Genomic DNA, 12,205 nt, shown 5'->3' on the forward strand with positions numbered 1-12,205 from the left:
GCTTGACAGTAGCTTTTGAAAATTCAGAATTGAAAATGTATAAAAGTGGAACTGGACTTACTGCTGGACACTTACGACTTCTGTATTCTGTCAGGAACAACATCCTGAACACCAAAATGGAATTCACACTGGTAACATATTTCATTTACTTATTTATTTTTATATTTTTAGCGATTTTGATTAGCTCTTCCAGTCATTTGAAGCCAGTTTTACATTTTCTGTAAAATTTTAATATTTTCACTTTTATTTACAATTATTTACAAGAAGAATTCGCAGCAGGAAATATTTTTTAACTCCTGAAAATGTTAATTGTTATATTTTAAATCCTTGTTATTCAAAAATGAAGAATCTGTTTGTATGTTCTTTGCATATTTCTAGCTTCGTGTAAAAGTGACGACACCTAGATTCACCAGATTTTGAATACACATAATCTTCCGTTCGGACATGGACACCTCGAAGCCCAAATTTTGAATTTCCAATTTGCTTTTTTTTATTTTATATGTGGTGTGAATTTAATGAATTTTTATCAACAAATTCGGCGATTTGAGAGAAAGCAGTGGTATTACTGCTCGAAATTAAAAAAAAAAATATCCCCAGAGTGGTAGACCATTGCTGTTTGGAAAAGATATTATTTAGCTTTCAATTTTAATCAACAAACCTGGCTGTTTAATAGCAATGTGTTGCCAATGCCTGTAATGAAACATTTTTATGTTCCACGGACCAGAGTGTTGTCATTTAGTAAAGCGTAAGGCATTTTACGTTCAAATTTAATCTGCTGTTATTTATTAAGAAATCAAGCGATTTAAAAGCGCAATTCTTAAAAATACTTTTTTAATTTTTAAAATGTTTGATTTAAATAAACATGTATTGAAATGCTGAACTGTCTACTTAGGATTATGAAATGATACTAACTAGACTCATTAAAATCTCAGACACATTTTCTGTTTTATTGTAAATATTTTAGACACTTAGCAGCGCAAGTGACTACTTTAAAAAAATTAATGTAAAATTGATAAAATTCCTTTTTTTATAATACTAGATAAATAACACACTTGCTAGGTATCCTATTTTACAGCTTATTATGCTTTAGAAAAAAATTATTTTTGTATTAATTATAATCCAAACCCATTTTTGCTCTGATTTCTTTCATAAATTGTATTTCATGCTAATAAGAATTTGAGTATTATAAAGTTAACCAAATGTCATCTTTAGCTTTACTTTGCATTTACAGTGGCTCACATTTGTTTTCAGACACTTGCACTTTTAAAATTATTAACATAAATCGTGTACTAAATACTGATACATAGACACCAGTTCTTACTGCCTTGTACGAAGTAAAGGAAGCATTGTAATCACGAAAAATTCCGGGTATCGTATTTCAACGAAAATATCCATTTTGACCGCTATCAAATGCAATTTAACGATGTTTTTGCGTGACATCTTTACATAAGGACAGAATAAAAGCCTCTTTTTCCCGATTTAAAATGGATTCAGAAGAGATTTTTTCGTGACGTCTGTACATACGTACGTATTTATGTACGTATGTATCTCGCATAACTCAAAAACGAGTAGCCTCAGAACGTTGAAATTTTGTATATGGGAGTGTTATCACATGTAGTTGTGGACTTCCCTTTTTAGTTTCAATCGGAGGCACCAAAAGTATTTAAATATATACATACATATATATGTGTGTATATATAACAAATATTCTCTCATTCGTATAAAGCTAATTTAAAGACATAAAGTAACAAATTTAGAACTAATATTTCACAAAGACCAAAAATTGAAATTCATAATTAATAAATTTCAAATAATTTTATAAATGCAACAAAGAATTTAAAAAATGTTAAAGCCAAACCTTTTCAAACAGCAAAACCCCATTTCACAAAATTAATGAAATTTAAAGAAAAATGAACGAAAACAGAAGAGGAATTCAATCAACTTCAATGCTACTTCATTAGGGGAAGGGAACATTGGAATTAACTGAAATCTCTCTTCTACAGAAATCCTTGCATTTCTGTAACCAGAAATAGCCGATGAACCATTTCAATGTATTTTAATTATAATTTGTTCACTCGAAAATTCTGACCCTTTCCCAAAGCAAGGAAAAAGCAAAGTAAATTCTAATTAGAATAATCTTAAATAAAGAGAATTCTAATTTATTAAAAGAATTGAAAACGAAAGTGAAAAAACAAAATACTTCAGGGAAAAAATTTTTTGTATCAAAATTTTACCTTTTATCAGATTATCCAATGAATTAAGATGTGAGTGAATTTATAAAACATAGTTGAAAATAAACTTATAAGAACACACAAGAAGTAATTAAGAACTTCAAGCACTCTCATTAGACACCAGTCTAAACTATGAGATGCGAAACAGTAGGGAAGTACAAGTTTGCCATTTTGGCTTCATTGTCGAAACTAAAACACCTAAGGCGAGAAAGTAATCGCTCAAGAGGATAAAAAATATGGTCCGAAATATGTAATTTTGAAACCAAAAGAAAAACTTTAAAAAATTTCAATGAAAATTTATTTTTATTTTTTAGTCAAAGAACAAGTTTCCATATTAATTCAAAGGCATTTAAGTAAATTCTGACTCTTGTAAAACAAAAACTGGGGGGGGGGATTATTTAGTGTAAAACTTTAATTAAATTTAAAAATAAATTAATCCTTAAAAATAAACTCAAAAAGTTGCCCCAGAAGTGATCAAATAGTTTTCAATAATTGTTTTGTAGATATGAGTAAAAAAATTATCAAGTTGATTTGTAGTTTTTTAATTTTGTAATTAAAATTACAGAAAAAAGTTGAAACAGGAAGTAATATATATATATACTATATCGGCATCAGATTTTTTTTTCTGATATAGTGCCTTGCTTATTACAAAATAAATTTCATCAAAACATTCTTTGTAATAAAATAAATTACTTGAAACGTCTGTAACTCACATAATAATTCGGACACTCGAAACTTTTGTTGAGATGTTTTGGCAGATGAAGTTTCTTGCCATAATTTTTTTTTAAATAAAGATAAATCATAAGAAGTGCTGCCTGTATTTTGAAATTATTACTTGTTTAGCAAAATATAATAATAGTTCGATATCTGTTGTGAACGTGGTAGGACGATAAGTTATGTAAGGAGCTTAACTGGTCATCGTCTTAAAGATGGTAAAAGTATTCGAAATATCCAAGAAATCCTTGATGTAAAGTGTTCACCTATCTTTGATGCTATAAAACAATGGAAATAACGTGGAAGTGTTGAAAATGCACTTTAAGTCTGGACCACATTCCAATACGAAGGCGTTGGAAATTATCCCACGAAATATCAAATAAAAACCAAATATTAGCGGTTTTGAAAAGAAAATATTTCAATAAAAATTAACCATGGAACTGTTAAAAGAATCATTTAGAGCATATGGATATATAGGGCGATCAGCAAGAAGGAAATTCTTCGTTAACAAGAAAACGAGGAAAATACACTTGATATTTGCAAAATTAACAGTAAGGAAAGATTTATCATATTAAAATATTGCTATATTTGCAAACGAGTCACAATTTAATGCATTTAGCTCCGAAGCTAGATAGCGAAAACCGAATGAAAAATTAAATGCGGTTTACTGTTAAGCATGTGGGTGGAGGCACAGTGTGTTTTGGGAATGTTTCGCTCCCTCTGGAATGGGAAATACAGTTTTTTACAGAAAATAGTTTAGATGAAAATAAACATTCTGAATGAAAAGCTGAAAAGCATGTGCAAGAAAACATGGAATGTAAAATAACATTCAACTTCTATCAAGATAAAATTTCTAAATATATAACCTTAAACATTCAATTGCGGTTGTTTATACAGCTGTCCTGAAATTGCGAAAACTCCTCCATATTCTCGGAACTTAAGTCCATGTCGAACATATATGAAGAAAGAATAGGGAAACATGACATTTCGTCGAAAGCTCTACTAAAAGCAGTCCTACGGAGGAATAGCACAAAATAAAACATTCTTAAAATTAAAAAAAAATTAATAATAATAATTAGTAGAATCCATGCCAAAATGCAAGAAAAATGTCGTTTTAGCTAAAGGATACATAACAAAATATTAAATGCTCTCTTATTTTCAAGTTTTTATTAACTATAAACTGTCGGAATAATGCGAGTTTATTTTCAGAACATTTTGAATAAATTATCTGTTTTTTTTAACCAAAAACGCTTTAAATGACTTTTCCAAAACAAGCAGATTTAAAAAAAAAAAAAAAAAGCGATTAATAGTACACTTGAAAATATAGTATCCGTATTCGAACTGTTATCGCCGACATATCGCACATAGCACTACGTTTCCGACTCAAGAAGAATAATTATTTCAATAAGTTATTTCTCTAGCATTTAGCAGCTGATATTTGCAAATAAATTGTCTGAAACACAAGTGTCCGAAAACAAATGTTAGCCACTGTGTTTAAGGTTCTTGTATTTGCATGATATTTTCTCATATTATTTGAAATTAAAACAAACGACTGAACCCAAAGCAAATTTTGATCAGTCAAAAAAGCTAAACAATACTTTTAAATATGGTTTTTATTATTAATATAATATCTTATATTTCATCTCTCCATCCACCAATCGACATCTATTTTCGATATATCTTCATTTTTTTTTAATCTGGTGACTTTGGTATATAACTTGGACACTCAAAAAAGTGCTAATGCCATTAAAAAAAGTACCACTTACGTTCCTCTTTCTATAAATATTTTTCTGAAATTGCCGTTCTTGAAATAGTTTATAAAAATCACTTTCTTTTCAAGTATGTTCTTTTATGTCAGTTTACCTTAATATTAGCAGAATGAATTATTGAATATTATGAATGCTATTAAATTTTAAATTATGTTCTTTTATATATCAATTACCTTAGAATTAGCGGAACCGAAATGAACTTTTTAAAAATAAACCCTTCTATTATCAGTTGACTGAGAATCAATGAGAACTTTTATGTTGATTTTTCCACGACAAGTTTCAAAACGTGCTTTTTGTTTGATATTAAACACCTTTATCATACTTCATATGAACAATAGAATAATTCATAAAAGAAGAAGTCATTACTTTGTTTCTTTGCATACTAATAGTTAAATTTCTTCCATTCCGAGATGTTTTTGTAGTGCTATTTGTAGTGGTTAAAAAATATTCTACTAGTTCTTCAAATAAATTACCATTTCTGGCACTCTTAACGCGGTTTCATTTTAAACCTTAACAAATATAAAAATATTCCCGCTTTACGAAATTTCCATCTTAATTAATTACATTCAATAAAATATCAACAGAATATCTTTTCTTGTTGCCATTCCGATGATGCGCCAGAAACTGCAGTTCGCCCAAACGAAAGGTAAAACATTAATATCATGCTTTTATTTTTTAGGTAATGATAGAACACATGAAATAGATTACTTATTTGACATTTTACTCTTACTTTTGGTGTTAATTTCAGAATGAATCCATGAGTAATTTCTGTTTGAAAGATCTAAAATAACAACATTAAAATAATAAATATAATAAGTTGGTAGATATTATGTATCAGTGTCAATTATACATCAAAGAACAGAAAAGTTAACGTTAGTAATTAATACTAGCTAAAACTCGGATATCATACACAAGAGTTTTAATTCGAGTGTGTTTTTGCACGTCAATTATCATCGTAACGATAACATTTTCATTGAAACAACACCCCCCTTTAATAATTTTCATACTCCAAAATAATCGAAATGTTTAATAAATTATTTCATAGAAATAAAACAAAATGTACAAGTTTTCATAAGATATGCTCATATATCGAATATTAAGAAGATATCTCCTTCCATAGAGACTTAATTTTTAAAAATAACTTTCCATAGAACTTAATTTTGGAATAAAACTATTTGGTTTTGATGTAAATCATGACTAGTTAATATTTCTTTCAACAAATTAAAACAATATGTTTAAAAAAATTAATGTTTCACCCATTACAGACATTTCTTCGAGAACCCGAAAACTTTGTTCAGAATAAATTCTAGGTAACTGGTGTTGCCAGAGGATTCAACTGAAAACTCACAAATATGTCTGCTGTGATAACTTAGATATATGATATGTAAAGAATTTTTTAAATAATAAAAATTATAGAGAAAAATTTATTTAAATGTTATTTAATTATATCCAAGTTTTTATTTATATATAAAGAATTTATTTAAATGATAAAAATTTATAGCCAAGAATTTATTTAAATGATAATAAAAATAATTTACTTGAAGTAAGAGCAGAATTTTACTTAACCGAACATTAGCTACCTTTTACTGCAGAATCCAATTAGCCGTCAATTAGCTTTAAAAAATAAGCATATTAAAGGAATTTATGCAACACTAATGATACATACTTTCTATACATTTGCATATAAAAATGTCTTGAATGCACGCAACGCTAAAGAAACGTTTGCCAGTTAAAAGCACGAAGTAAATTATTTTAAGCATCAAGCAGACAAGTATAGTAGAACCACTTTTAAACGGCAGCAACAGAATCGCGCCGATTCCGGATAAATTAAAATATATATATTTCTAGAACTTTCCTGATCATTTCAGAAATTACAGCATACGAAGTTTGTCGGAAGTGTTTTTGATCTATCGGCCAAAATTAAATAAATAATATTAAAAATCGTACACATTATTTAAATTAAAGCATATAACATGATTTTATATTAAAAAATTAAACAACATTACACAATCACGATATTTATTACCACATGAAATGTTACGAATTTCTTAATACGACGGCATATGACTCCGAGTTGTCCTTGCTTGCAAGATGGTCGAGGCATTTTAAAAATTCCCTGTGTATGCAATGAAGCTTCGTAACATCATGTACGGACATAGAAGGATTTTTTTTTCGGGAAATCGTATGTAGAATAACTTCTAACAGATGCTGATGCAGAACACTGGTAATATGCCCAGAGATTTACTTCGAATTACTGAATGCGCGGGTTGCATTGGACTTATCCATATGGGTAATGTGATTCAATGCCTTAAAATGGTCTCTAAAAACCTAAATAGATGATTGTTGAACGCTTTAAAATAATCAGTTAACCAACTAATGTGAACAAAAGCACGAAACAAACAAGAAATCATGAGAATCAAAAACACTAGTGACAATCATGTCACAGGGGATTATATGCGACTTTTGTCGCATAAGCTCAAGATAATTACGACTTAAATAGTTCTCGCAAAGAACTTTAAGGTGTATTTTTGTTGCTTTCTTCATGCATAATGCAATAAACGTTTGCCGAACATGGGCTTTACGTCCATATTACATTACACGCACATCAAAATCGAATTCATGAAAGTTAATTATCTATGAAAAAAATGTCTTAGGTATAGTTCAAATCACATACTATACATAAATATTGTTATAATTAAAAGGGAAAATGAAACAAATGTTAACTGAAATTATTTTTATTACTACTTAACAAGTAGATAAATGATGCAACTATATTTTTTTAAAAAGCTGGTAAGAAGAACAGAGTTTTTCAATGCCCATCATAAAGCGTCTTCCTTCCCCACTTCCCGATTTTTCTTCCCAATCTCCACTGCAAAATCAGACAGTTCCCGTGCTTCTTTTAACAATGCTTTTAATTTCTTGTAATTTAAAGGAGCTTTATCTTCTTCTTCACTGTCTGCTAGTGTTATAACATCATCTGATTTCTTAATTCCTCATTTTCCCTTAAGTCTTTGATTTATTCTTCTTTTATATATGAAAATCCTTCATCACGACTTGCTTTAGCAATTTGTATGATTCTTCAGTGTATGAATGACATTTCAGCGTTCGACAAATTAAGTGGAAAAATTAAGCTAACACGCATGCGCAGAATCGTGTTTCACAAATTCGCGCTGTGCAAGCAAATCCGCGCACTCTCAATCTTGCTCAAAAACAGAGTTCCAACAACGAAAACGTTCCCACATATTTATTTATACCTAATGTTGACATTTTTATTCTTTCCAGATTGTCACAGTACTCATCGCAGTCTGGATTGCTGCCATAGAATGCAGATACCCTTATGAAGATACTTACAGACAAGGGGACATCGTCCCTTACAGATACAAACGCCGCCATATTCCTCGCGATAGAGACTTGTCAGTAGATACACATCACGATGAATATAATGACCGTTATAATCCAAGGCAAGACAGCTATTATAAACCCAAACTCTACAGCAGTCACTATTACCCAGATGGAAGTTATTCTTCGGCTGGCGGTTACCGAAGGAGATATAGAGACTATGGTCCCTATCTCCGACCCAGAGGTCTTGGGGGTTACAAGAAAAGCCATGGTATTTCTGACTATGATTATGGTCACTACAGAAGACGAAATTCCCGTGTTCAGCACAGGCGACTTGACGGCGATGACATTAACTATGGTGGAAAAAACAGCTTTACTGGTCTTGGTATACGATTCAACTGAAAATTAATAAACTTACGTCTATGGTAACAAGTTATGTATAGTGCTTAATGGTATTTAAATGGAAATAAAAACTGTTACATTTAAATGTTAATTTATTTGAAACTATCGCAGAACTCATTTAAGTGAACTAACAGAGACGAAGCCATTTCAAATAGCCAGAGTCATCATTTCCGGAAGACAGACATAAATTTTCACCACACTGTTAAGCAAACAATTGTTTGACAGTATTTTTACATATATATATATTACTAGCGGCTTGAGCGGCTACCGCCTAAAATAATAATTATAAAAAGATAAAACATATGATGATTTTAATGAGTTTTGCCAGAGCCATTTCATAAAAATATTTAATATTTCTAATTAGACATCTGTGATTTTAATGCATTTATATTTAACTCAGTCAGGTTAGAAAGAAGAAAAAATATTCTTAGGAACTACACTTATTTCTTTTAAATCGCTTGGTTTGTTAATAAATAGCAAACAGATTAAATTTGAAAGCTAAATATAATACACTTTAACGAATGGAAACGCGCTAGCATATAAGTGCTTTATTTCAGGCAGTGATAACACATCGCCGTTACATAGCCGAGTTTGTTGATTAAAAGTGAATAATAATATCTTTCATTTTGCCAAATGGCAGTAGTCTGGAACGCAGGAGCTAAAAATTTTTCATTTTTAACAGTGTTGCCACTCCTCACTTTCAAATCGCAGAGTTTGTTAATCAAAAATTTATTAAATTTGCACAAAATGTGAAATAAGTGGAAAACAAAACCGAAATTCAAAATTTCGGGTTTCGTTGTGCATATGTTCAAGCAAAGAATTAGGAATGCTCAAAATACGGCAGCTCTAAGTGACGCCGTTTTTCAACAATGCGAAAAACACATACATACACCTTCCTCATTACTTAACAGCAGTAATTTATTTACGTTTCTTTATTTTTAAAAATAATTCTTTTTATTTTTTTGTTTTGTTTTCTGCCTTTTCTTTTGTATTCTAATATCTAATGCAAATTGTATTCTGATTTAGTAAAACACTCTAAATGGAAATAACTCATTTTTGAAAACATTTTTTATGTACAATTAATTTTTAGTACTTTTATGTGAAACAGAATTAAAATTTTCCTTCTATTTTTTTTAAAGTTTTATATTAAATCACATACAAGGAGTACTATGAATCGGTAATTGTATAACAATTATTAATTTATAATTAATTTTCACTTCTAAATTATCGTGTGAACCTGAATAAAGCTGGGAAAACATATGCTAAAAATTAATACTATTGAAGTTTAAACGCTTAATACAAAACAAAATTATAAATTATAAAAAATAAGACATTAAAAAGCACACAATGTCCCACAAATAATCAAAAACTTTCTTTTGAGAAAAATGTCTCCTAAAAGATTATTAATATCAATGGCTGACCATTGACCAATTTCTTCATAGAACAGCAAAAATTCAGCAGAAATAAACTACGAAATAACAAATGCTTCAAATGTACCCGCATTCAAAAGAGGAAAAGTACACAATGTCACACAAATAATAATAATAAAAAAAATTCTTCAGAAAAGTTTTGTCAGAATAAATACTATTAATATTCAATGGCTGGCCACTGACAAATTTTCTCACAAAACTGTAAAAATGTATTAGGAATATATATTGCAATCAAAAGTACCCGTATGCAAAAGAGGAAAATGAAAGATTTTTATCTCTTTGTTGCAACCTCGAAGCACCGATTTTCGAAGAGAATTTAGTGTTCTTGATCTGGGTATTAACAGGTGGTAAAAGCAAAATAATTAAACAATTAATAACGAAAATAATTAAAATTATAAAAATAAATGTAATAAAATTATAAATAAAGAAGAAAATCTTAAAGGTTTCAGATTTTAAATTACGTCCAAAGAGGCATTTTTTAAACTTTCTGAGTGTTACCTTTATTTATTAAATATCATGTTCTTCGCACTTAACCATAAAATTCAGTTCAAGAGCAATATCACAAAATAATTTTAAATGGAGCATATTTTTAGAATTTCCGATACACAGTCTTAGGCGCTGCAAATATTTTTTTTTACAACGTTGCCGTTGCTCGCTTTGAAATCCTTGAGTTTGTTAATCGAAAATTCGTTAAAGTTTTACAAATATGAAATCGATAAAAAAAACAAATTCCAAATTTCAAATTTGGGCTTTCAGAGGCCCATATCCGCAGTAGGATTACAACATTCATAATCGGATGGCTCTAGGTAGCGTTGTTTTATGACAGTGCGAGAAACATACATACATTTATGCAGATTCTTCATTATTTAATGTCTTTAAATATAATACATGAGGATAGTATTTGGTGGCAACGATTTGAAAAGTGATACGCCATTTATAGGGTTTCGACGCAAAATCGCAAAAAGAAAACAATAGTCCTTCAGGAACAAAGCCCCTTTGGACTAAAAATTCAATAAAATATAAAGAGATAAATAAAAATTGGAAGAGCAGGACGACAATTTAAAATTCAAAATTAGGCCAAATAGCAAACTTACTTCAGCGAAGATTTTGAACAAAACTCTGTCGGTTTCGAGTCAGTCAGATCCCTCTTCTTTAGGAATAGAAAGAAATCTGCTGTTTGAAATCAATAAGATTGTTGTTTTGCCTAATTTCGAGACAAATAAACATTTACCAAATTAATGATAATAAAATAAATAGTAAAACTAAATGCTGGACCTTGCTTTATTTCAGGCTCTGTCTGGAATTACAATTTCAGTCCACAGCTAAAAAAACAACGGAGCCGGGCTACGGCTGAATTTAAGGCCTGAATATAGAGTATACTATTTCTAGGAATGATAGAAGCAAAAAGAATTTTTTTTTCAGCACACCAATGAGAAATAGTAAAAACGGTCAAAGTGTCATTCGTGAGAATAATGAAAATACTAGAAACAATTACAGGGCATGAATGAACTTTTAATGACAGATGTGTAGGTATGAAAACAACGAAAAAACGTGTCTATCACTTTTCGAATACGATCCTCTGCCGATGTAATTCTAGCTGTCAAGCATAATGTGACAAGGAAACATTTCGCCCCGAATCCGAGGATTAGCTGCAAATAAAAGTAAAGCTCTGTATAAGTGACAATTTTCGTTCCCATATTTGGTTATTATTGTTCCAAAAAGCCTGTCTTTCCGCGGGAAGTAATTAGCATAGAACGTACAGGCCCAGAATGGTCATATATTTAGTGCTTTCGAGAACGAACAACTTACCGGCAATCGTAAATTCTTTGCATTTCCTGAAGAATAAATCTTTGATACGTGGGTAGAGGCTCTTTTTTCCTTTTGGGGTTACCATCCAAAGGGAAAATTAGTTCTCGATATCAAATGATAGCTGATGACGGGGAATTCGGTGTTGATTGTTGACTAGTTGGTGAAAACGAAAAGCTTACAGTTTTATTCGAAAGACAGGAAAAAATCGTGAGTCTTTCTTTTCACTAACAAAGGTAGAAAACTTATTTGAAACAATTCTTCCTCTGAAATAAAATAGATGTGTGATATCAGTCTTACTGATCTTGTTTCTTTCTATACTATTCAATAAATAGTGCTCTTCACAAGTATTGAGAAATTTGGAATGTCGCTAGATCTCTGAACAGTGAAAGTGGAAATACGCTTCGGACAAACTAACTCTTTATATAATACACCCAGCGATGGCTAGGATCTTGTTAGAAATGTAGGAACGTTTGATTCCCATTTCAGGGGGAGAAAGAAATATCTTCCTTCC

At 30.1% G+C, this 12,205-nt stretch overlaps 1 protein-coding gene across 1 annotated transcript; it reads left to right on the top strand.

Moving 5' to 3' along the window:
* LOC118183630 (uncharacterized) lies at positions 1-8,540 on the top strand. The gene is made up of 2 exons (XM_035353224.2): positions 1-131; positions 7,997-8,540. Exons 1-2 carry the CDS (start codon positions 36-38, stop codon positions 8,453-8,455), a joined length of 555 nt encoding a protein of 184 aa, XP_035209115.2. The 5' UTR covers positions 1-35; the 3' UTR covers positions 8,456-8,540.
* The last annotated feature ends 3,665 nt before the right edge of the window (positions 8,541-12,205 follow it).

The sequence above is a fragment of the Stegodyphus dumicola genome, chromosome 9 (assembly GCF_044657685.1).
Source record: "Stegodyphus dumicola isolate Sdum_Otavi_A_Nest chromosome 9, ASM4465768v1".
Taxonomy (NCBI): Eukaryota; Metazoa; Arthropoda; class Arachnida; order Araneae; family Eresidae; genus Stegodyphus; species Stegodyphus dumicola.

What these genes read in the sequence shown, in the direction of transcription:
- LOC118183630 (XM_035353224.2), top strand. Translation starts at nt 36, where the DNA reads ATGTATAAAAGTGGAACTGGACTTACTGCTGGACACTTACGACTTCTG. An exon ending in CCAAAATGGAATTCACACTG is followed by an intron (nt 132 to 7,996) that starts GTAACATATTTC and finishes TATTCTTTCCAG; the next exon opens with ATTGTCACAGTACTCATCGC.